Source organism: Amblyomma americanum, chromosome 1, assembly GCF_052857255.1.
Source record: "Amblyomma americanum isolate KBUSLIRL-KWMA chromosome 1, ASM5285725v1, whole genome shotgun sequence".
Lineage (NCBI taxonomy): Eukaryota > Metazoa > Arthropoda > Arachnida > Ixodida > Ixodidae > Amblyomma > Amblyomma americanum.
The window spans coordinates 96574553-96601275 of NC_135497.1; the positions used below are offsets into that span (position 1 = coordinate 96574553).

At 45.1% G+C, this 26723-nt stretch overlaps 1 protein-coding gene and 1 long non-coding RNA gene across 2 annotated transcripts in view; both read left to right on the plus strand.

Annotated features, from left to right (window-relative positions):
- The first annotated feature begins 4102 nt into the window (after positions 1 to 4102).
- LOC144134083 (uncharacterized) lies at positions 4103 to 5272 on the plus strand. The gene is made up of 2 exons (XR_013315119.1): positions 4103 to 4461; positions 5151 to 5272. It is a non-coding gene; the product is annotated as an uncharacterized LOC144134083 (long non-coding RNA).
- Positions 5273 to 12012: 6740 nt separating this feature from the next.
- Positions 12013 to 26723, plus strand: part of Not1 (CCR4-NOT transcription complex subunit 1) — a 145462-nt gene continuing 130751 nt past the window's right edge. Inside the window, 4 exon segments of the mRNA XM_077646286.1 lie at positions 12013 to 12429; positions 18737 to 18844; positions 20194 to 20292; positions 25419 to 25599. Coding sequence (XP_077502412.1) covers positions 12328 to 12429; positions 18737 to 18844; positions 20194 to 20292; positions 25419 to 25599 — 490 coding nt within the window. The 5' untranslated portion in view covers positions 12013 to 12327.

Below are 26723 nucleotides of genomic sequence, written 5' to 3' on the forward strand. Positions count from 1 at the left end.
TTAAATGTATGAATACAAATGAACGTATATTTATCTGTACTATCATATTTATGTATCTGTAAATAACGAGCTATTTTGCCATTTTATTCCAGCAACTTACGCCACAGGTGGTAGCATCTCACCTCAATGGATGTCAAAACAACTTTGAACGAAGCTTTTTTTCTGTACAAAATTCATTATTCCATGCAAAGACAGCTTGCGCATGAATGCCGAAGACTGAGGGCACATTTCTTTTGGGGAAAAAAAAAGTAAGCAGTTTACGTCACTTCGCGTGCATGCAACATGGGAGACGGAAGTCGTCTCCCATGTTGCATGCTCCCTTGAAAACCACACAACACTCCTCTGAGAGTCCATGAGGCAACTTGGGCAAAATCAGCTGGAACCAGGAATTCAGTATCTTCTCGAACACCTGCAAGTGGGCAAGCGAAAGAGAAACTGCATGGAACTGTTTCACATATTCTGACTGGCCTGTTGCAGTGAAAGAAGAAGCATATGTCTTATTCCCATCTTGCACAATCGGCCAACGTCTTCATGAACACAGCATGTGTCGGGCCACATATGACACCCCACTCCGATGGTCGAAAAGGTGGTCAACGTTCGGTGAATTCATTCCACAAACGATTTAAAATAGTTCTCACCATTGCGGTTGCATTCTTTTGCGCACGCCGTCAAGCTCGACATTTCGCAGAGTTGGCACACAGCTAAAAGTCGTCCTAGGGCTTTGTGGCATTGTATTTTCCTGCCGGGGAAAAAATATATTCGGCGCATAATCAAACCAGGAATTACACCCAGAAATATTTATTTTCCAGCGCATTTAAAGATGAAAGGATAGTGATGCTCACAAATATAATCTTGCAGGCCAGGGCACTGAATTGCGTCAGAGTTCGCATAACGCGTGAGGCCCGTTTCACATGCTGCGACTGGACCGGAGATATCCGGTGTAGTCGGTGAGGCCGCAGTGCGATTTTCGGTCACTGCTTTCACATGCGACACCGACACAACGAATTCGGTCGGAAGAACCGGCAAGGTTCCTTGACGTTTGCATAGGCAACCCATTATTAAACGCGACAGAAACATCACGCAGAATGTGTTACTGATTTTATGACCAGCGTATTTTTTAGATGCAAGGCATTATTCCGTACGTTTTGATTAGAATAAACAGTTTTGCTTCCACCGCGGCAACAGCTCCCACGTGACCGCACGTCGCACGCCGTCTCGGCGCTCCCCAATGGTCAGTCGCAGAGCGAAAACACCGACGATGCATGCGACTGAATACCAACCGGACGGAACTCGATCGCAAGCCGTCTGCGGCTAGACCGACGGCCCTCCCCAGTCGCAGACCGACAGAATTCGCAGTGTCGCAGGCGAAAATCGCATACATATGAAACGGGCCTGAGGTGTGGATTTTCGCTTGCGCAGAGTACGAACGGCATCACCTCGAGTGAGCTTGCTCTTGAATACTTGTGTATGAAGAAAAATGTAAGCTCTATACGCAAAACACACGACACGTGTTGAACGAGCTGCTCTGCAGTCAGTGTAAATGAAAGTCCCAGCGGGATAGCGGGCAATAATGCTTACTGGTAGAACCATACTGTCTGTGTATGATACCAATTGACGGAATTAATCGCTTGTACATGCTTTCTCGGCGCACTGGTTGTGTGGCTATTCGCCGCCATGCCAGCCACACACCAAACACGCCTAGTCTTAGCTGCGGCATTGCAGTGGATCGCGCTCCGAGATCCGGGGAGACGAGGAGATAGCAAGGGGAGGCTTTCTTTTTTTGAAGAACTTGGCTGTATCAAGAGAAATGGCAGCGTCGGGAGTCGAAACGGAGCATACACCTCCATGCTTCTGGTGCTGGCTTTTCCCCCCCTCTTGTGCCCACGGAAATAATTTCAAGCGTGAAGAAAAGGGGTTTGGGGGCGCTGAAAGGACATGAATGATTCGGTGGCTTTGCCACCGCCCGATGTAAAGGGTTCAGCCGTATCCATCCATCCATCCAAACCGCGGAGAAAAGTGGGGGAAACTTGAAAGAGCCCCAAGCCACGAAAAAAAAAGTCCCGAGAGCGCCCGCGCGGAGGCGCGGATATCGGCATGTACAGATTTAAAGCGCTCGGTCGGGACAAAAGGCGACTACGGGACTTGAAGGAACGGGGAGGGGAGGAAAAGAGTGACAGGATTCCGGAATGCTTGGGGGATACGTCGTAGGCAGCTGACAAGAACGATAAGCTGAAAAGAAAGACGATGTGAATGTGTCTACTACTGCCTGAGTGCAAAAGGAACAGCAAGAATGAAGAACGACCCTCATGTTCCGCGTCGGAAATTTTTGAAGCAAAAACTTGGAACTTGGTCATCGATTTCACCGACAAAGGCTCCAAATGCTAGCGCAATGTTTGCGCTCGCGTGCTGCTTCTTTGGCACAAGATGTTGATAAAAGCGTTTCCATGAAAATACAAAAAAATGTGCAACAATAACGGCAAATAGCATGCACAATATATGTGTGCGAGTGTTTCGTATGTGACACATGAGGCAATCAAAGTAGAATAACACACGTCCAAGCAACACAATTTTTCAATACAATGATTCGCTAGCAGACAAAACAATCCTGTACATTTTATGCACAACAATTAAGGTAGACAGGTCGGCCTCAGCAATGGCCATGCGGCCTTCCCGCACGTGTTTGAAGTAGCCAAGAAAAAGCAGAGAAACGAGTGCAATTGACCATTTGCGAAAAAGCGAGCGCCGCCTGTCGTGCAAACAGAGAAGCTCCGCCGGTACCTTTGGTTGGAAAGGGGCTCTCGAGCAAGCATGCGCAAGGCAGCGTTCAGCAGCTCACGCGCGCTTGTTTTGTTGTTTATTGGCAGGAAACGTGTGTCAGCTAACGAAAGAGTATGATGGAAGAGGAGAACATCCCATTTCCGTTTTTAGAAACAGGGTGTAGCGGATTATTTTCGCGTTGTAGCCTGAAAAACGACCATGTGTGGCAATACCTGCACTCTGCAACCTCAACGGCGCGCCGAATGACCAAGTGAAAATGTGCGCGAATGTGCGCCTACCCAGTCAAAAAAAACCATTGGGTCCAATTGAAGTTTCCAATGGGACCCATTGGACCCAAATGGTCAGCCAGTGGGACCCATTGGTCAGCCAATGGGACCCATTGGACCCAAATGTTCAGCCCATTGGACCCATTGGGAGCCAACTGGTCAGCCAACTGGACCCATTGGGAGCCAACTGGTCAGCCAGTTGGACTGATGAATCCAACTGGACAGCCCAATTGGTTTCTTTAGTTCCGAGTGGACCATCCACTTGGTTGTGTACTTCGAGTTGGGTCCAACTGAACTTTCCAATTGGACTTATATTCCAACTGGTCAGCTCAATTGTTTTTCCTTGTTCCAACTGGACTACCAAATTGGTTCCCTGCTCCCAAATGGACTGGTCCAACAGATGTCACGTTGTGATGACGGCAGTCCAGCGGGTCGGAAAGATAGCGAAAATAGCTTCCGAACGAAACTCTTTCGGCTGACTTGTGCCCACAATGAACTGATCGAATTACTTGGCGGCGATGAAAGCAACAAGTATGCTCGGCGGTCGCCGAAAAGAGTGCCCACTGTTCTCGGCCGTGCCCAATTTAAAGCTGATAGCGAACTTCTGAGATACGGCGTGCAAAGTTACCATAAGTCTGGAACAACGCAGAAAAGGCTCCGCCTCGGTGCGATCAACTGAGATAAATTTGTGTGCCAGCAGCTTTCATGAATGAAAGAACAAACATTCAGTACAAAGATTTGCGGCAATATTGAGTTTAAATTGTGAATGAACTCGGCACTGGCGAGACATAAGCATTTTCACCTGTTCTTACTAATATACAAACAGTCAATATTTCAGAAACTGGCAGCTCCATCATAGCCTCACTCCATAGACCGCCATATTGCAGTTCAAGCTGATCCAGTCAGCTAGTGAGCGATGTTATCCACATTTTCACATAATGCAGAGTACTGTACAAAATAGTCAAATATTAACAATTTATAAACAAAATCGCAATACTTAATTTTAAAAATGTATTAAAAATTTTGTTGCTGTTAATCACTTTCAAAAGTTTTACTCTCGGAAAATAAAATGATTCTCAGTTTCGTATCACCACAACTGTGTTTTTGTCATGGCGCGCGCAGTCAGCGTGGTCGACATGGTCGTGGACTCGTGGTGGCGTGGTTCTTGCGCTGCAGTACAGTGCTCTAGGTGTAGTACTAGGATACCTGTGTGCGCGATGTCTTCGGGTGCGCCTGATTTTGCGTACGTCAGGTATAAAGACAATATAAGCTGTGCGGTGGTGCCCGTCACGGATGTAAAGGACTTTGCACCTGAAAATGCCCAAGACTTTTGATTCGCGAATCTATCATCAGGTGAAGTGGACAGATGCCGAAGGAGAAGCAGACTTTTATCCGGCCCGCATTCTCATGCTTGGAGGTAATTACCTGCACTTTTCACTGTTAACTTTGTGTTATATGTGTGTGCCTGATGCAAATGTTAAGCATTAATTGTGAAGCTGTTATAGAGCCTACGTCCGCGATCTATGCTTGGAATTAAGCAGAGCACGTGGTCACATCTTTGTGTGCAAAACAATTAATGAACGAACGTAGTTTGATAATGGGAATAGGTCAAATGATTGAATCTTTTTTCTGCTCGTGGAGGATGGCTGCAGCTTAGGCACTTTTTCAGCATTGATGATGTGGATAATACAAATCTTCAGGAGTATACATTTATAAAATTGCTGTATTTGCAGCGCAGGACATTACTCCTGGAATGCAGTATATTACATTTTGCTATTAATTTGATCGCATTGCGCAATTACGAAATAAAACATAGCAAGTTCCTGTGGTGCTTTATGAATCGCCAACAACAGAATAAAAACAAGCATTCCCATGTTGCAGTTTTCATGACGCACAAATTATTTTTTCTGTTGTATCAAAACTCTCGCAGTTACTGCATTGAATGCTAATCCATAACTTTATTCCACAAAGAGCATCTTAGTGTGCAGCTTGATGGATTTCGTTTGTTTTTGTTCACACATTAAATCTTATTCCTTGTTATTTGCTTTTCGGTCTTTAGATTCTCTGCAGTAATGCATTCTGTGTCATGCTTCTGTTTGATTGCAGGGAGCTCGCGAAAGAAATGGAGCCTTAATTTTAGGACCTGCACTAGGACCTGCAAGAAGATTTGTGTCACGACTATTTATTTATTCATTCTTATACTTTAATAAAATGCTACAGATAATGCACTGCTTGCCTCCTGACTGTTTAATAGCCATCTGGTGCCCGATAATCGGAGCAGCCCAGTCGGTATCGGCCATAGAGTGGACCAGTTGGAGTCTACCAATTGGAAATTACCAATTGGAAATTTCCAAATGTGTTTTCGACACCATTGGAAAATTCCAATTGGAATAGTCCAATTGGTTTCGGCCAATTGGAATAGTCCAATTGGTTTCGGCCAATTGGAATAGTCCAATTGGAATTTTCCAATGGTGTCGAAAACACATTTGGAAATTTCCAATTGGTAATTTCCAATGGTTTTTTTTGACTGGGTATGCGCGGGCGAGTGTGACAGTATAATGGGATGCACTTTCCTAATGCACACCGACGTTTACGTTTGCGCTTTCTTGATAGGGCCGGAGTTTCTGCTAACTTAACACAACACCTTTTGCCTCAGGGCACACTTAGCTGATTATTAAAGGACCCGTTGTACTATCTCAATCCCGGCTCGTGCTGATACGGCAGAGCGTTGCTTTGCGTGCTCACGGGCCGCGGGAGCGTTAGAATGCGCGGATATACGCGAGGCTGCGCATGGTGAATGTTCATACTAGTATATATCATTCGGTTTTCCTGCGTCGGTGGCAAAACTCTTCCAGAACGACCGAGCAGTGTGTACTCGGCAGTAAGCGCGAAATAAAGCAGCAACACCCGTTTCGAAACGTGCTGGATGTGCGCATTACTGGCCCCATCAACGGGTTCGTCTTTTGCGCCTTGTATGTCGTCGCGGCCTTTATTACGTACAAGTCTCGCTGTTGCAAAACACGTGGTTATCTTAGATAAATCGCGTTGCAGTTACATGTCAGTTCCGTGGAAGTTACAGCTCACATCAGTCGTCGCACTACAGCGCAGGAATGCACGGCTGGCTCATGTTTTCCAACCAAAAACCAAACCGCCCAGAGAGGGCGCTGCCTGCGCCCTCACGACGCATGCGCAGAAACTTCTCCGCAAATGGTCAATTGCGAGTGGTAACAGCTTCCGATGCTTTTATTAAATAAAGGCGATGTTTATAAGTAAAAACGTATGCGAGAGCTATAAGTACAAAATACTCGAACGCAGAGTGAGATCACAAAAAGAATTTGCAAGCATAAAAAAGCTAGGCTAGCCACGTTAATGAGCTTCACGGCTTGAGAATGCAGATGCGTTTTCTGTTTTTTTTTAAAATCTAAGTTATACCTCTTTTCTTTCTCGTCACCTGCCTCTTAACGCAGTTTATGTGCAGAAAGTGATTATGTCCACTGTTCATTTTCGATAACACCTCAGTCTCGCTTTATTCACAGCATCTATTTTATCGGAATGGGTGTTCCACATTACTTTAAAAGAGGATTAAAAAATTGTGCAGTGTAGTAGGTAGGCGAAACCAACGACGTATTTTTTTCCGTCGTGTGACACTCCTCAGAGAACTTTTTAAATTCCACTTCATTAATTAGCTAAGATTAATTATGAAAAACTTAATATTCACCTTAGGGACACGTGCGTTTCCTTACGTTGTAGAGGGGTTAACGATCGAAAGGACCAATCCGATTTTTTGTAGCAAGGTATCTTCGACGTGGTCCTTTTTGCAGAATTTAAGGCTCGCGAAATGTGAAAAAAAAAACACGTGATTGAGCACTTATGCTACCATTTTGTAGCACTGCCAAGCGCATTCTAAATGAAAGATGCGCGCGCGCTCACCGTCTCGAAGTGGTGGCGCCGCTCTCAACAGTCTTAAAAGAGCGTTGGCACATTCTTCTTGAACATGGAAAGCTCGTTGTGTGATCTGCTATATATGTGATAGGCAGGTCACAGACAGCCATTTCAGACGGGGCTTTTAGTGAGGCATATCACACAGGCAAAACAAAAAATGTAAAGAAAGCAGTGAAGTCGCATAATTCAAAGTAGCCTCCATTTTTATTTTTGTCATTTTGCAGCCCGGCGAACTGAGCAGCGGCCGCTCACTTGGGCATGGTTGAAGCGCACGTAGAGTTTGTTCACATTACGTCCGTTCGTTCAATATGGTAGCGCATGAGCCCAGTCGCGTGATTGTTTTATATTTTGCCGACTTTAAGCGGCTGAAAAAATGACACGTAGGCGTTGCTACAAAAAAAAATTGATTGGGTCTTTCTGAACCGCATGTACAACTTGACGGAAAGCACGTCACGCTGAGAGAATATTTAAGATTTCGCATAATTAACTTTAGCTAACTAACTTATTAACCGGAACTTAAAAAGTGCTGTGAGAAGACTCACATGACGGGAAACAGTAGGTCGTTGTTTTCAGGTAGCCCCGGTACGCCACTTATTTTTAAAAACCTTGCTTAAAGTTACGTCAAACACCCTATATATGTAGGAGGATTATAGGCAAGCAATGGCCCATTTTGCCCAGCCTGTTAAAATGGCTATGCCAATCATGGGGAAACACTGCAAAACGAGGGCCAATGTTGGCTGTGTAACGGAGCGGCAGTGCTAATATGGGTGGCATAATGGATATCTAGGGCCATTATGGGAAATGTAACTGAGTGGCACTGCCAACATGGGGGAAATAGTGGTCAGCAGGGGCCATTGTTGGCAGTGTGACGCAGCGTCACAGCCAGTATTGGGAGAACAGAGGTGAAGTAGGGCCATTATTCGCACCGTCAGATAGTGACGTTCCCTATGTTGGGGACACATCGGGCCATCATTGAACTTGTAAGAGGGTGGCATTGCCTATATTGGGAGCACAGTGGCGACTTTGGTCCTTTGTAGGACCGACCTTTGCCAACAGATTTCCAATATCGGGCCGATGCCCTGTGCTGCCTGGGATATGGTTCCCGCATTTCCCACCGTTTCTATGAACGCCGGTCCTGCGCGCTGTTTCTGAAGAGGTTGTTGCTAACTATACAAATTGCTGACTGCAGTCGTTGGCGTCGGCCGCTCGTATGGTCTCTGTTGTGTTTTGGGATAACGTAACAGCAATCTTTATTCTCCTGGGTTACACGTTACACAGGGCCGGCGCTGGCCGTACACACACACAGCACTTGCTGGGGGGCGCTCTGCGGCGGTGGCGCCGTCTCGTGCCACGCACTCATACACGCACACACAGGCGCTGGGATGGTGGCGCCATCTCTTGCCACACACTCAATACACATACACAGCACTCCTCCTTCCTTAAGAAGGTTATCGGTAACGTAGGGGCTTGCGAACAGTTCTAGTTGAACGTCTCACAGATGGCATCGCCGCAGCCTCCCAGGTGCTTGCGGTGCTGGCTACGTCTTCCTCGGTGCTTGCAGGTGTACCCGCTGTACTTGGTGCTGGAGTGGCCAAGTGCTTTTTCACTTGGTTGTTGTGACGGCGAACTTTCCCTTGAGGGGTTGAAACCGTTACCATCGAAGTTCCGTTCGTTTCATCAACTTCGCCCAACCACCATTTAGCTCCTCTGCCGAAATTGCGAACTGCAACCTTGTCACCTTTCTTGTATTTGGGTCCCTTTTTCGTCTCTCCGCAACGCCTCTTGGATTCTGTCAGCAACTGCTCGGGTGCACTCTCATTCTCCCTTCTAGGAATGCAAAGATCCAGCTTCGCTTTCATTGGGTATGCCAACATCAGCTCAGATGGTGACGTTCCATTTGGGCGGGGTGCTCTACGGTACATAAGCAGCCATCTCGCTAGCCGGAGCTTGAGATCTCCACCCGTGGTTTTCTTGAGGCCGTCCTTTACAGTTCGAACTGCTCTCTCAGCCAAACCATTTGATGCTGGATGGAAAGGAGCTGTCCGTAGGTGCTTAATGCCATTTTCCGAAAGGAATGCCTGGAAAGCTTGGCCAGTAAATGGGGTTCCATTGTCTGTTACAATGCACCTTGGCAGCCCAAACCGTGCAAAAATATCCCTCAAATGCTCTACAGTGTTTTCCGCTGTTGCACTTGGCACGATGATAACTTCAAGCCACTTTGACTTGGCGTCTACAAGTACAAGGAGCATTTTACCTTCAAATGGTCCGGCATAGTCCAGGTGCACACGTTCCCAGCATGCACCCGGCTCAGGCCATGGCACTGGTTCAGACTTTGCTGGCATTGGAGAATTCTGCAGACACTGTGTACACTGTCGAGCGCACTTTTCGATTTCAGCATCCATACCAGGTCACCAAAACAAAGACCTTGCCATGCCTTTCATGACAACCACTCCCTGGTGCGTTTCATGTAGCAGTTCCAAGATATGCTTCTGGGCAGGAGTAGGCACCACGATTCGGTTACCCCAGTACAAGAGATTTCTGTACGTGTTCAGCTCATCACGTCTTTGCCAGAATGGCTGTAGGGCTTTGTCCGGGGTGCTTTGTGGCCATCCGTCCTTGACCCACCGCAGCACTTGGCTTAGGGCTTGATCACAACTCGTGTAGTGCTGAAGCTGCTTCACTGACACTGTCAGTTTTTCCATGCTTGAGACTGAATTCACCAGCTCTGGTGGTTCAGGTGGATCAGCAAAGAGCACTGCCAGTGGTAGCCTGCTCATGGCATCTGCATTTCCATTGAGACGTCCAGGTCGGTGCTCAATAGTATACGTGTAGGCACCAAGTGTGAGTGCCCAACGCTGGATACGTGAAGCAGTCATGGCTGGAATTGCTTTATCTTCACGGAAGATGCCGACCAGTGGCTTGTGATCAGTGATGAGGATAAAGCTGCGACATAGCAAGTAGTCTCTGAAGCGTGTGACACCAAATATAATGGCTAGTTCACCCCCAGCCAAGACCGAGATAGGCTGCTGTACCCGTAAGATCAACTTCTCTTCGTTCTCGATACAATAAGAGCTTTTGCTGACCGCACCATGCAGGAAGATGAGACCTTGCAAAAGTCTTTCACCACATAAGTAGAGCACGCTGTCCCAGCTCTTTGTGCTTCAAAGTTGCTAAGTGCAAGAGCGATGGCAGCAACGAGCACAGGCTTAAGCTCATGAATCGCTTCTTTTCCAAAGGCCGCTCCTCTGCAACTACGCATTCAATGTTACTGCCAAGGATGTAGTTAAGCATTTTGCAAAAAAGCCCCTTTCGCGAAAGTGTGCGAAACTGTGAGAGCGGCATACGCTTTATTGCCATGTGGGAGTGGGACTGCACAATAAATGCTTTTTTTTCGAGTTGGAGTAAGTTTTGAGTCACAATTAACGCACCGATATTGAATACATGAACCCCTATATCTTTTTTTATTCGAAAAGTGTGCCATGACGCATAAGTTGATAAAAGCGGATGGAATGCGGGAGATATAAAGTTAAAAGATCGAAGAATTGAAGACACGTTGCGCTGAGGTAGTCAGCTCAGTGCTATCTTCAGGCAGATGGTGCAGCGCCTAGCTCACGTTACATAACTGATGGCACTGACAGCAGGGCGCATTTTCCGCGCGTACCGCTCAATTAAGTTGAGCGTCAACAATGCGACTCGAGAAACAGTGCTGCAGGAAATTAAGTGCGCGGCCGATCAAATGATAAAACCACATGGCACAGCTCCACATTTTCTGGCGCCATCTGTGGCTTCGGTGGCGACAATGGCAACTCTCAAAAACTTTACGAAGGAAACGCGGGATCAGGTATCGCTTTGGAAGCAATCTAACGGCTTTAGGTGCTACTTAGCGCATGCCCTTCCGGCTTGCGTCGTCTGTTACATGAGTAAACAGCACGCAACAGAGCTTTTTCAGCGCCCAAGCTTTCAGTATTAGCTGCTGCCAAACACTGCTTTCAAATAACGACCATCAGACAAGCGAACTTAAAGATGACAGAACAATTTTTCACGAATTGTATTCAAGCAGGCGCGCGCTGTCATATCAGCGCAGCAGACGACGCGCGAGCGCAATCGCACAGCAATAGCCGCAAACGACACGACTGAAATGGGCCGGTTACAAGAGCTTCCGAGCTCCCTTTTAAAAAAGGTTTGATTGTACTTGAAACAACATGAATGCAGTAGAAAAGTCAACGACAGAACAGCTGCGAACGGTCTGCGTTTCTATGAGTGACGGTGCTGCGACGGGCGTCCTACTCCGGTGGCGGCGCGTGGCGGCGAAAGGCCGTACTAGCCCCGACGGCCGGCTCCCATTGTTCGCCTCTCCTTTCCCCAGACACAGAAAGTATAGAGGGGGCACTGGCGGGGCGCCAGCTTTCCCTCAAGTTAATAGTAAGAATCTCTATGGAATCACAGAAGCTCTATGGCCCGACAAACCAAACGAAAGCTGACTCATATGCGGTGCTTTATCCGCTATATATAGCTATCTGTAAAGGTTGCCTACAGGAAATCTATTAGATAACGTAGAAGGAAAATATAAAAAAATCTTGTAAACGAGCTTGTTTTTTCTTCTTGTTTTGGCATTACTTCCTTGCGAAGAAACAGTGGTACCATTCATAATCTGCAAGTGCTTCGGTGCGTCAGGGCTTTAGGATGAGTCGCGGAATGATTCATCGCATAATTTCTCGCGCGACATTTCGCACGGTCAGCGATGATATTTATGTACATTTACAAAGCATAATGTGCGCGAGAAACTCTTGAAGCGATCCTTGAGCCCACAGTCCTTGGGATCGTTCACGCCATGGTTAAGGTGGCTAGAGTGTTAAGGTAGCTAGAGGTTAAGGTGCTGGTCTAGCCATCCTACTATGGTTTATGCAGAACGACCGCCCGCTGTTGAACTGCAGCGGAAGCGGAACTGGCTGAGTCGTGACGTCGTGGAGCAAGCAGGGTGTGGGGTGCGACAGGGCTTTCTGAGGGCACGACTGTCTTTTCTTTTGGCTGCGCGGAGCGCAGCGGCCGCAGGTAGTGCGTGCGACCCGTCTGGTTGGTAGGACTTGCGTCGCGTTGGTAGGACTTTTTCAGTTTGGCCTGTCGCATCGCGACAGGCACCGTGCCTGGGCGCGTTGCGAACTGTCGAGCGTCGCCGTAATGATAATGGAGTGAAGTGTTCCCAAGCGGTCCTGATGTTGGACATCGCACGGACATTGTGCTTTTTTGTTTGGAGCAAGCAGAGCACTTCAAGGAACCTTTCGTGTAAATGGAAGAAAGCTTCAAAGCAGTTTGAAGCTTTCGGTGTGGTATTCATGGAACTATGAACCTAGATCCGTTGTCTTTTGCTTTGTCTTACATTAGTTACTCTGTGTCCAGCTTGACAAAGAAGAACTTCAAGTCCAGTGTTCAAGAGATTTCCCGCGTAAGTAGCAACATGGAGCTAGCTCTCTTCTCTCGATTTTGTTGCGTGTTTCGCGCTCTAAGTTGTCTTGACGCGCAATAGATAACCGCTATTGCCAGTGACGTCATTTAATTGGGGGGAGGGGGTAATCTAAACTTCAGCTGGGTAAGTATCTGTCGACAGCTCAGTGCAGTGAGTAGTTAAAGGGCGGCGGTTGCCTCACTGGCCGTTTTTCTTCGTAGTACCTCTGTAGTACATGTAATGTGTTCAGAATGCCTAGGTTGCCTTGTGTCCTTGCGACTGGGGAAGTGGTTAGTCAGCAGTTACCTTTATTTAGGTCAGGCAGCAAGACTCGAGTTTTTAGTCGTTTTGCTTATCTAGCATTTTTTTTGTTGCCTAGCGTGATATTGCTTTTTAATCCTTCGGGGCGTCAGTAATGGTCTGCGGCAGTTGCGAAACTTTGCGAGTGGTTTGCCCCATTTCCTGGTGGCGGTCTAAATATTCGAGATGCGTCAAACCACGATTAAAATCGCACATTCTTCTGGCTTGCACATTGTGGGTTTGCGAATCTTTGATACCTAGCGCTTGGCAGGTTTCTCAAGTCATTATGTACTTATTTCACCTTGCCGTTTCAGGCAAGGTGTTTTCAGTGGCTCCCATTTGATTGTAAAGTAGCAGTGTGCCGTTACCGAAATGAGGGCTTGCTTCATGATTCACCACTGTGCTAGACTGTTTCATGTAGTCACTTGTGTCCTGCGTTGCTGTATTACTCAATTGGCTTTTGTCCCATCTTGACACAAAATTTCCCCTTTTTTCCCTGTAAATTATTTTTTATGCAAATAATAATTTGACTAGTGGCAAAGAATGCATTAAATATAAATAAATGAAGAAGCAATAAACAATTAAGCACTGCTCTAGAGCTCACATGCTCATTAATTGAAATGAAAACCTCACTTTACAGTTGTTAGATGGTTTTCATTCAAGGTGACCCATACAGAATGTTCCTGGAGACTTCTATTTTAACTGTTAATACTACATAATGGACGAAATTATCTCCAGGCAACTGCTTGTGGCAATTTTGTGTGATTCAGACCTCTGTTTCTGACCATTAATAGACAAAAGGCTGGTATAAGTTTTCTAGAGCATAGAAAGGAAACTCTGTTTCCCACACTCCTTTTATTCCGATGCACGCTGCGCAGATAAAAACCTTTTCAGACTAGTTTTGTATAATTTATGGAAAGCCGCCGTGGTGGCTCGGTGGATATGGGGCTCAGCTGCTGACCCAAAAGACGCGGGTTCGATCCTGGCCACGACGGTCGCATTTTGATGGAGGTGAAATGGTAGAGGCCTGTGTTCTGTGCATGTCAGTGCATGTTAAAAGAACCCCAGGTGGTCGAAATTGTCTGGAGCCCCTCACTACGGTGTCCCTCATAGCCTGAGTTTCTTTGGGATGTTAAGCCCTCTAAACTTAACTAAACTGCATCATTTATGGAGAACTTCATATGCTTTCTTGTTACTGCAAAGTTAGCCCAACAGCTCTCCACATGAGCTCACGGTTCCCGAGTGATATGCGCAGCACAGCCACCGCAATAATGACAACAATACAAGTCCAATTTCTCATCTCAGTGTTCACATGGGGAATTACAGTGAAAATTTGTTCCTATTCGGTGTTTATGTGTGGCTCGTTAAAAAGTACCTTTTCATTTTGGTTACGTCAGGGAACATCAGCATGTCTTTGGAGTTCCTGCTTTGCGAGGTCTTAGCACATCTCATCAAGGCACTGGGAAATCAAGCGCGAGCCCTCGGCGGTTTCATTCCACAGATATTCTGTTCACTGTATCACAGATAATGCTATGCAGCCAAGTATAATGACTGACAGCACTTTCTTGCAGGTCATAGCTTTCATGGTCTTGATTTGGCAGAGTGCAGCATCCAAAACGAGTTTTACTGAGATCGCAAAAATTTCCCACACTTTGTATAGACTAAACTTTAATTCCCTTTTTTTCCTTTGCAGTTCTGGTTTTCACCAAATATGGGAAATTTTCCATGAATCAGCAATACTGCTTGTGTTGCCAGGAACTGTGGCTAGCAGTTATATATCATCATCGTTCCAGGGCATCACCCACTATATTTTCAGACTCTGAATAAATAGTAAAATGGGTGTTTGTTTTTTAGATGATTGGAAATATTCCAGAGCATGCAAGAACATAAATCTCGTGGATGTTTTGTGGAAACTTCTACAAATACCACAGTTGCTTGGTATTTCATTTCTGTAATGCGTAACTGCAGTGGTGAAAATCAGAGGGATTGCCACCACCTGTCCACATCATATTCTATTCCACTGTCGCAGGCATCATCTAGGAGCAGCTATCTATCAATCTACCTTATGAAATCCGAAGCAAGTGAGTGCGAAGTGGTCACGCACATGCTTAGAGCAGCTTCTCACAAGCGCGGTTGAGTGTTCGGCATGGGTCAACGCCCAGTATGCTTGCCTAGAGTATGCAAGTGATGCACAGCAGAGCATGTAACTGGAAATTGATTGTTCCTGCTAGGTTTTAGAGTTTGCTTGTGGGCAGTGCACAAATGCACATGCATACAAGCCACGCAGGCACAAGGTCTGTACCTTGAATGCAGCAACGGAGGTCAAACTTCTGTGTGGCACAGTGCATCACTTGTGCACTAAAGACGTGTGCTGAGGACTGCACATATACAGAGTGGGCCGTGGAAAGGTAGCCTGTCTCCAGTAGATGAGCAAGCAAGGGGATCGTTCTTATTCACTTGCTTAGAAGTTGCAGCAGATGCTTAAAGTGGTCCCCATCCATGCTTATGCACCTTTGGGCACATATGAACATATTGCTTACAGCTCTTCAGCAGTGACCCTGTAGGTAGGGTTCATCCAGGTTATGGAGATAGTTGCCATGCGCTTTCAGTGTTAAATTTTGCTAGAGGTTAAAATTAGATGTGGACAAGTTCAAGGAACATAGTGGCCATAGCAAAGGCCTCTTTCGTTTCCTTAATCGTTGCACTTCGCACATAGCCTTCGACAATCGCTATTCACTGTTGCAGGGAGAATATCGTCTTTCTGACACAACGTATACAGTGTATAGTAAGGCGAAATAAAACCGAAACGCAGCACACAGGCAACAGCATGTCACCAGACAAGAGCAAGGGGCTATGGCCTCTTCCATAGAATGTGGCACGGTTATTTGAAGTGGCCCACCGTGTACTTTTGCAGCATTTGCAGGCCAACAGTGTCAGGTCGAGGTTGTGGGTGAGTGCACATAGATAGCTGTCTCATTTTACAGCTTCCTGTTGGCCTGTCTGCCTTTTCCTTCAGGTGTTAGGTTCACAAACAATCTTTGAAAATATTCAATACTCTTCCTCTTCTAAAAAGCAAAAAAAAAATTTAACCGTTAAGATTGGAGCTTTTGAGAGACATGGCGTACTCTTGTAAATGCTTTTTTTTTTGTCGAATCTCTGTGAAAGCCCCAAGCGGTACCCTTGGGCTTAGTACTATCGGAAATGGTCTTTGTTGCCATTTTACTTTGTGGGGGTGTACAACTTTTATAACAGTGCTGCTCGGTTATGAAGTATATGCCTTGCCCCCCCCCCTTTTTTTTCATGTGGGAAAATTGTATATATTTTAAGCTTGCAGTAGGAAAAAGTAGTTTTTCCAGAAACCATTCTAGAATCATTTAAAAGTAGCGCTTACTTGAAAAATGGCGAAAACAAGTGGAGATTTTGTTGTTTAGGAGTTCATCTAGTGCTGCTCAGTTATGAAGTATATGCCTTGCCCCCCCCCCCCTTTTTTTTCATGTGGGAAAATTGTATATATTTTAAGCTTGCAGTAGGAAAAAGTAGTTTTTCCAGAAACCATTCTAGAATCATTTAAAAGTAGCGCTTACTTGAAAAATGGCGAAAACAAGTGGAGATTTTGTTGTTTAGGAGTTCATCTGTCATTACATTTATTTAAATTCATGTGTCATGTGTCATATGTCGTCTGTGTTGAACCTGTAAGGTCTTTATACTCTTGTCTAGCAACTTACTGGCAGATGAGGGGAGGCTACGAGTGCGAGGTTGCGGTTGGTGCACGCCCATCCAAGAACAGCACACTTTTTTGGCTGTTGCCTTATGCTCATGGCTTCCACTCCGCTGCAGATAAGTTGAGATTGACCTAGGAATATTTAATGCACACCTACTGGACACGTCAGCCCTACTTGGTTCCTGCCTGTCATGAGCATTGCATGTCTGAGGGCTGCCATGCTTATATAACAGACATATAATGATGAAAACTCAGTGCATATATCTACTCACATGCGAATGCCCTCCTGCTCGGTAACATTTGAGTCGTACCTGGATTTCCTTGCTTTAAGGTACACTTTATTTCACCATAATTTATCTGGTTTAATGTGTTTGACTGTTGGAGTGATTGCGTTTGCTGAAGTGCTTTATTACGGCAAAATTGTTCTTTTATCGGCCCCGGCCGCATTTCGATGGGCAAAAGACTCTTCTGTTCTGTTTGATATCAGCGCATATTATATTAATCCAAAGCCACTACTGCGGCGTTCCTCATAGCCTATGTGTCGCTTTGGGAAGTTAAACTGCACAACTTAAACTCTGTTCTTTAATGTTACAATTGCAAAAGGTAGACTTTCAGATGTAAATTTGATTGCACAAGTGACAAGTAGTGGTAATTTGGACTTGTGGAGACAGTACTGAATTTCGATGTTACAACATTTAACATTGTTACAACAGTTCTATTTTTGTAGCTAGGTTTTGTGGCTGCTTAAGATCAGTTTTATTTCAAAGGAATTGTTCCCATAAACTGCAGTAAGCATTGTTTTTCTTTGAGTAAAGCTTGGCATATATGTGTGTGCTCTGTGCTCTAGCAGGAAGTGTTCATGCTAGATGAAAAATGTTAAATGTGCCATTATAAGAAATGTTTGCACATGAATCTGCTGTCGAGGGATGGCAAACGAAAGAGATGTGTGAGAGCAGCATGATTTGCCTCTTTTGTCTCATGTCAGCTAACAATGCTATGGAAGCATATAGCTTGTAAAGGTATGATGTTTGTCACAGAAATACTACCTGCCATTTAGGTGTACTAGTTGATTTTTTTGGTATTGTTATTTTGAGATGTAAAATTCAGTTGGTTTAGATTTGAGAAATTGGTTTTGAGGAAATGAAAGGTAGTAACTGTCTCACTTCTGGATGGACACCCCAGTCACTCCGCGAGGAAGGTTGGAGTGAAAGGAAGAAAGAGGTGCCATAGTGGGGGCTTCAGAATATTCCAACCACCTGGGGATCTCTAACCTGCACTGAGGTCGCATAGCATACGGCCATCTTTTGCGTTTTGCCTCCATAGAAACACTGCCGCCTCGGCTGGGTTCGAACCCAGGTACTCTGGCTCAGTAGCCAAGTGCCCTAACCACTGAGCCACTATGGCCGGTTGGTTTTGACTAGATGATCATGGCTCCAGTATTTCCTGATTCTTTGTGTCCTGCTAAATCTGCGTTTCTCTTGTTCCCCAGGACACAAGGATTATAAATCTTGTGCCCTGGGTAACAAGTTTCAAGACTGCAGGTGCTGTCAAAAACTGGATGTCTTCATAGCGTAAATGCATAAACTGTGCCAAAGTTTAGGCTTCAGTTTGAATTTGAGGTTTCATGCCCAAGCCTGGAGGATACTCACTTTTTGTGGCACTAGTGGCCCATAGGCTTTAGTTCTTGAGTGCACACAAGTTATATGCCGTACTCGTAGGATTATCTTTTTTAGTCAAAGCTGATGGGGTAGCAGCTGTGACGTAATAATCTGGGAATAAGACATGGCTTTGTGACTGTATAACTTGATCAGGTTTGCCATAGTAGAAGTATTAACATCTATAATGGAATTAAGTGAGAAATTGACAGCTTGTACTCTGTACCAGTTCTTTTGTTTTTAATGCATTTATATCGCCAATAATACCCCTGGATAAGCTGCTTGAATATTGAGTCTAAAAAATCATAATTTGCCTTGATGATCTGACATGGTCTTATCAGTAAACCCCTGTTATTTTCAGTGACAAATGTTTCCACACTTATTGAAACAAGGCATAGCTTTTGACCTGTAGGTTTTCTTTAGTTCTGTTTTTTTAGTGTGTGTTGAGTGTAAACTAATTGTCAGGAGGTGTGATCTTGGCCTTTTTGCCCTTGAAAAAAGACGTAGCATTTTACTGTACTCAGTACACTTTTTACTGAAAAAAACCCTTATGTGTTGAAAAATCACACTAGCTGCCTTATCTTATATGCATTTTTTATGTATATTGTGCTGTCCTTCTTTTTCCCCTCAGCTTGTTGCCCTGCACGGGTTTGAGGCAGAGCGCCATCTGCTTCGTTGCCTTTTTTCCCACGTTGACTTCAGTGGAGATGGTAAAAGTAGCGGAAAGGACTTCCATCAGGTAAGCTGGCAGTACATGTACCGTCTTTGCCAAAAGGAACCTGGCAACGGTGGTTTGTTTCTTAGCCACGTAGTGAAGCACTTGTGGCAGCCCTTAAGCTCTGAATCTGTGTAAAGTAAGGTGAACCCTTGTTCTCACATTTTGACACCTTTCGTTCTTTAGAGGTACCGTAAAGGCTCCGTTATACGGTCGACAGTCAGAAACCTGTTGCTAAGTTACTTTTGGCAAAGGGCGTACATGTACATGTATTTTGCTACCCATTATCATGGCTTGTTCGAACTGCACTTGATGTATATTACTAGTTTTCATTCCATTTAAAATTTCTAATGTGGCTTTTCATTTACAGTATAATCTCGATGATACGATTCTCACGGATTTGCAAAAGATATTTGTCATCAGAAATTTCGAATCATCCAAAATCTGTTGTGACGAAGTCTCGCTTTCGGAATTGAAATCTGGTTTTTAACATGGTTTTCCAACTAACTGCTGCGCAGTTGACTCCACGATTGCTAACGAGCAGGTTGTGTCCATTCAAAGTGTCATTTTTCATGTCACCTTCTCACGTTAGAAAATGAAAAAACAAAACTGAAACCAAAGAGATGGTGTTATAGAAGGAAACTAGATGGCGCAGCTTGTCGAGAAGCGCAGGCTTGAATTTTTTGGACGGCAGGTTCAAAACATCGGTGACATATAGCCAATAGCCTGTGCCACGGTAAGGAAAGAGTTAAGTGCCCGTTTGTAGGTTGAACCACATTGCTGCCGTCGTGGAACCAAGCCAAACCATAAATAAATAAAAATAAACATTGCTGTGACTGGGATTCAAACCCGCGGTGCCTCAAACATATTAGCTTCGCTGGCCACTGCACGAGAGCACTAGGCTATTACTGCAGCCGATCACGCGTCGTGTTAAACTGCAACACACTCTTGTGCAGTGCATTACACATCGTCGTCTTCTTCAAATAATGCTACTTTCGAACTAATATCGTCGCCAGACGTATTGACGACCCAGCAAAGCAAAACAATGAGCCTACAGAGCCTGAGACACTAACAGAGCTGCGCTCAAATGTCACATAAGGGAGAATTGTAATTGTCCTTTGAACTCTAATTTTTTTTTTTCAGAATTGATATTGCCTTTTAATATAAGCTGCAGAATTCTTTTGGATGTATAAAATGAAACATTGATTTAACATGCTAACACATCTCACAAAAGCTGTTGCAGCAACCTCACAGGACTGTGCCATTCAATTTTTGTGTCTTTGTTCCACAGCTCAAGATTTTTCCATCCTGTGCATGTTGCACACAGTCTTAAAAATAAGGAGCTATAGCTATTGATCTTTTGTATCCAACAGACCCAGTATTTGATCCAGGAGTTCAGCTCCATTCTTGCCAAGCCCAATTTTGTGTCAAGCGTGTGCTTTGCAATTGAAAATCCTCTTCATCATCAAAAGGTAGGTTGATTGGTATGACCAAGTATTCTGTATTGAAACTTTATATTCTTAGCTATATGATAATGACTGTCAGCTGAGCAATCGTGTGAAATGAACCTGCTGCTGGCATGAGTAATTATTAACCCCGGAAAAAAAAATTGCAGCAGTTACAGTAGAACCCGCTGCTAGGTTTTGTTTATGGGATTGCGGAAAAAACAACATAAAAGCCAGGAAATGTAGTAGCCAAAACAGTGTGTGACAAAATTGTAGGTCTTTTGCATAAAAAATTTTATTAGTGCAACATGCTTCTTTGAAATTTGAAAGGCATTGTAGTTCTGCATGCGTAGAACGTCCATAATGCCTTGCATGGTATGCCTGAGAAGCTGTCTCTTGTTGCATTCTGCGGTTTCACAAAAAGTAATGCCATGCATTTAAGAAAGTTCCTTGCAGCAAAATAATTACTTAACATATTGCATAAGTGCGCAAGAACTTGTTTTACATGAAATTAAATGGCATATTTAGAATCTGCTTGAAGATTGAATACTATTTACTTGATTGTTAGTCGACCCCCAAAATCACATTTCCAAAAAAAAAAAAAGGTTGTTTAAGCTTGGTTTTCAATAGTTGAACGCGATAGCATTATCCAGCAGCCGCTGTGCGCGCCCGTGCCTGTGGGCACATTCCAAAATGAAAATGTGTTCGTCACTGGACTACTCGTCCACACTTGCGCCATCATCCTCGCTAGTGCTCCCGTTGTGATCGCTGCCGCGGTTCCACAGCTTGTCGTCCTAACATCGTCGTGCAGTGAAATCCCGCAATTCGCAAACAGCCACATCACTACATTGCGTGGAAGAGCTGAAAATTTTGCCTCGCTGCAGCTGCCACACCTGTATCAACCGTTGCGAACTTTGAACTTGTGGCCCGGCTTGCAGTTCCTTTTTTCGGCGTAAAGAATGACAGCCATCTTGAATTGAGCCGTGACCGAGCCCTGGTCGCTTCCCGGGCCCAGAGCACAAGTGACGATTGACGAAGCACTACATTAAAAACTTGTAAAATGTGGCCGGCAGTAGTCAAATGCGTCGGAGCCAAAGAGAAATTTCGCGTGAGCGGTGTCGACTCTCCCGTCAGCTACCGACACTCCCCGGCACCGCTGCTGTTCCGAGTGGCGGTGCCACCGCAATTGGAACAGGGGCTCTTCCATTAACTATCGACACTTTCTTAAGCGCGGAGTGCGCAGTTTAAAGAAAAAAAACAAACTTGGGTGACGCTTAAGCTTCTCTATTAAGAGTAGAACACGATTGCGTTATCAGGCCACCCCCGCTTATCAGCAACTGAAATCGGCCGCAGCGCGCGGGGAGGGTTTGCTGGTTCTGGGCGTTGATATAGCAGCTGCTCAAGGCCAGCACGAAGAGCGATGCGACGGAGCCATGCGGCAAAAATGCAACCACGCTGTAGCATGCCTGATATCTCGTTTGTCTCGCTTTATGGTGCGATGCTTTGGTATCGACTTTAAGTCTCCCCTCACCCCCCCAGACTTCGGATTTTCAGATTAAAAAAAATAGGTCGACTTACAATCATGTAAATACGGTATGTAAGACTGCGTGGACATAGTTTAAAACAGAGGTGGGCATCCTCACAAGGGTGAGTCCACATGAGGGCGTCCTCACCCCTTGAGGATTTCACTCAGTGAGGGTGAGGGAGGAAGGACATGGTGAGGTGAGGGAAGGAAAAATGCACTGTCTGAGGGCGAGGGTGGTGGCCAGAGCCGTACTCGGGCTAACGTTTTTTGTTTGTGTCGCTCGTTATGAATTCCCATTTTAAAGTGCTAGTTCTTAGGGTGAAGGTTCCCGGGGATGATGTAGCTTCTGTAGTCTGGAGGTACACTAGTCGAACACGAAAGGCGAGGAGCCGCACACCTTCTCCGTCGCCGCCATGTACTACACTGCTGACAATGGTATGCCGAATAAAGTGATCTTCTAACTCAAAAAGCCTATTTTTGGAAAAATCGTTTAAAGTCTTAGGTAAAAGACCCTGTGTAGTGCGGTAACAAGGGGACACTGGCCGGGCCGTGCAGGTGGCCATCGGCCGAACGGGCACCGTGGTACTGCAGTCAACATTTTCATTATCAGCCCCTAGTCTGTCAGATGATCAAAGTGTAGAGTAAAACATGTAGAAATTGTACCTAGTAATGCTGTTGAATTTTCAAGTTCTAAGCTTTGTTTCCCAGAATGAGGTCTGAATTCTTGCTCAGTGAAGTTTCAAAGAAGGGGCTGGTTGAGGCGCAAAAAATACTTCTGCGAAAATCCACTGTTAAAAGCCTGTTGGTGGCATTGGTGCGGAATTTTTTCATCTACGTGACTAGTTCAGTACAGTCGTATCTTCTTTGTTTTCTATTCTCGATGGAATTGTGGTATAGGAAAGCGGTGTCGCAGTGTGGTGGGCAAAGCCAACCACTGTAGTCTTACCATGGAAATAAAGTAGCAGCTTAACCACCTTTGTCTGAATCATCGCTCGCTCCGCCTTGCATTGTGCGAGGTGTTAAAAACAAAAACAAATGTTGTGTTCCTCTCAAAATAACAGGAACATCTCTTGTTTATTTCTGTCCCTGGTGAGACGTGTGACCACGTAATTGTGCGCCTGATTTTAGGAACCAAATTTCTTGCAGGCATGATAGGGAATTGACACGCAGTGTTTGGGTAATGCGTAGACGTACAAGCAAAATCACGGGCGGTTTAGCTTGGGGTTGGTTAACCACGTATTACCGTGCGCTAGCCCCACTAGCCCTGGTTTGCATGGTTTATCTTGACTTTCTGTACTTTTGCTTTACCTGAACAGGCTCTTTCTTTGGTTGATATATCATATGATGGAAGTCTGCGTGATATTGCATCATTTCAGGCTTTTACTGAGGTAGAATTGGTCATTCTCTACATTCACAAATTCCTGAGACTCCTGATTCCGCTGCTGGCGCAGAGGTGCACCGGTGCGCAGAGGTGCTACGCGCCACTGCCCTGCGATGGCAGGTGCTGCCATCGGTGGGACTTGTGAGACCTATGTTGCTCCTGAGGAATCTTTCGCGACTAATCATTAAACTGCCACGGTGGGCAGTTTGCTCATAATCTGGTGGGCAGCTTCTGATGACGTCACAACGTCATGTGACCAAGGTGGCCCACGTGCTAGAAGCAGGCTTCATACAGATAAGACATCCGCTTTTTGGCGGAGTGGAAGAGTTATAGGGCACTAAAACGGCAACCACAGGAATCGTTCGCTCCAGACTCGGGGAGTTAATGATTACTATTATTCAGCCCAAATGCTGCATTTTAGAAACCAGTTTGATTTTCAAGTGGCCTGAATAATGTTCATTTTAAGCGACAGCATAAGAGCCTCACTGCGGCGAAAGCCGTCATTGCACTGGGGGAAGACACTAAAGAAATAAAAAATTTCATAGCTGGGGAGCGGGATCCGAACCTGCGGTGGCGCTAAAAAATCAGTTGTGCTGGCCGCTGCTTCAGACCACTATGCCATCACCACAGCTTTTTTTAAGCCTGGTATTTATTACATTGAAAATATATTCTATATATTTACATTAACTTAATTTACAAAGCTTTCAGGAAACGCCACGAAACACATCGCAAAGAAAGAACAACAGAGCACTAGACGCGCGGTAAGGCTGAGCACATCACCAAGAGGGAGTGCCAGTCCGGTTTAATGTCGGTCGGTTCATACACTTCTCTCAGATGAACAATGAGTTGGGAGAAATCTTGACATGCTGCCTGTATGAACTACTAATCTCTTGAGCTGTGTTTACTGTGCCATCGTCTTCATCACATACTCTCGTTCACGCGTGCTAAACTGCCAGTCTCTCACATAGTTTGAAAGCATGGTCTTCACCATCTTCCATCCATGCGTGTGGAAGCGTAATCAGACAAGCATGCAGCAATCCGCACAAATTGGCGGGAGATTAGAAGCAGTGAAATTCAGAAGACCCAACCTCTTGGCACCAAGCTCTAAAATGTTTTACAATCAATCATTGCAGTCGCAATGTCATCGGTTAATGGTAATTAATCGACCTACAAACTTTCCCTTTTCTGAGTCTATTCTGTGCTTAGCACTTATTGTAATTGTCGTGGTAAACGCTACTGCATTGTTTTCCAAATATTCTTGGTGTACATTAGTTATTGTACACAGACACAACAGCGTGCTGACTCATTTTAGCAGGGCATATAAATAACAATGAAATGTTGTAAGTGCAGGGTACATTTATGCATGCAGTGCATGGAACTTGTCATTGTCTTGGTGGTTTCGTTGCATGTATTAGCTCAAACAACATACACACACGTGCACGTACACACACAACAATATAAGCATCTAGCCTCTCGTCCAATAGTGCCTTTAGGGCTTGCCTTATGTGTTTATTACTCAGTAATATTGCCAGAAATTGCAGACTGCAAAAAATAACGAGTTTTAAAACGACTGTTAGCGAGGGTGAGGGAGAGTGGACGCTGTGAGGATGAGGGTGAGGGAGGGCCATGGATTCAAAAGTGAGGGTGAGGGAGGAAAAGTAAAAATGAGGGCATTTGCCTACTTCTGGTTTAAAACAGTTTGGTTACCTTGTATGCCACTTAACTGTGTTGGGTTAATCATGATATATTGACTGTGCCGGCTAGCTGCTAGGTGCGCAGTATGACAGAGCAGAGATAAACGCACAACTTCACAGGGTCTCTGGCAGGAGTGGCAACTGACTTATCAATGTCACCCTAATCACGTCTTCAGTTGCATTCTGTTTGGAAGGTTCATTGACAATGTTTCAGAAACTTTTTCTTGGATAAATTGTCAGAAGTGCACAAAGAGCATTGAATATGTCTTTGGACTTCAAACTCTGGTTTGCAGAAGCAAATACTGACATGGGTGTGGGAATGGAGCATGTGCCTTACAGTCCATATTAGATGTGCACCTGTTACCTTTTTGGAATGTAGAGTTCCATGCTGGTCTGTTCGCCACCTGTGCCAAGGAAGGGGCAGGAGCCCCGTCAAGCTACTGTTCCTGTAGCTTTTTGTTCCTACTTATAGTATTTTCTTTCTTCCTCCAGCTTATAGGAGAAAGATGGTATTAAATAAAGATTTGATTTGAATGTTTGTTTGTGTTCACAGAGTCTTCGACCAAGTCCTTTGCTGCTACCCCACATAAGCCGTGTGCTGAGATTGAATCGTGTACAAGAAGTTGTTCTCGGCACTTCATTGCTTCATTCGTCTAGTGCAGAGCTTTGTCATTGCGCAACACAGTTCATCCGGCTCAAGCTGCCTGACCTTTTGCGGTCTTACACAGACTCTGGTAAGTGTCCTAAATGCAGATGTCTAGTTTGTTGTAATGGCGGCACCTATTTTTATGCCTAAGCCTTTGCATGCATTCGAGGTCTGAAAGGCTGAATACTGGCTTGTATAATGGCCGATGGAAAGTTGTAGTAGGATATAGTTTTCCATCTGCTGTTCTTTGTCTACCCTTGTAGTTAGCTTTAGCTCTGTTGTTGCTTCCGGCCTGATCGTACCCTGTATATTTGAGTAGCAGCTAGGCCAAAGTAGTTGCTTGCCCAGCTGCTATGTATTTTCGCTATTGCCACTGGAGTCTATTTATATAACCATCGTAAGCGTTCCCTTCACATTAGCCTTTCAGGGCATCATTTCACATGAGCCATACACCTAAAATTGTATAATAGATGAAACACTGCAAACAGATGAGGCAGTGTAGATTGGCAGAGCATATTTACTTGCTTTCAAATCTTGTAAATGATTCCGCATCACAACTGAAACGCACAAGAAGACTAATTATAAGTATTCCTTATGTTATTTGCATTGCAATGAGCCATCCTCTGAATGATTGCAGAGAGGAAAAACTTGCATTTACCTCACTTGAGAAGCCAGCACGCTACGCTTGCTGTCGGCAACTTTTCCAAATGACACCTCTGGTGCTGCGAGGACATGCTAGCTTCGGTCCTAGATTTTGTTTTTTCAGAAACGTGAAGAATCATGCCAAATGTAGCACTTATTTTGACAGTAATTTCAAAATCGTGCTCAAATCTGTGAAATCCGCCACTGGCAGCCATTACGAGCAGATGGGTCAGAAACATGGAGGGTGGTGCCATGAGGACCAGTTCTGCGCACTGGTTGGCTCATGTCCACCGGTGCATGGCAGATGATGGGTGAGGATATCTGACCAAGCTAGGTCGGGAGCAAATGGCTTGTTTTCACTCCGCATCCTTGTCGGGGTGAAAGCTCTCAAGTTACTTACAGGTTTTTCTCCCCTTGGAGGCCGGCTTTTTAAAGGAGTCTACTGTAGGACTAACAATAAATTTGTCCCCCAAGAACAGTGTGCAGTGTGTGCTCATCTGGTTTCTCTGCTTGCATGGACTGAACCCAATTGAAATTCATCTCCACTTGAGTAAGACCTGTGGGAAGGTC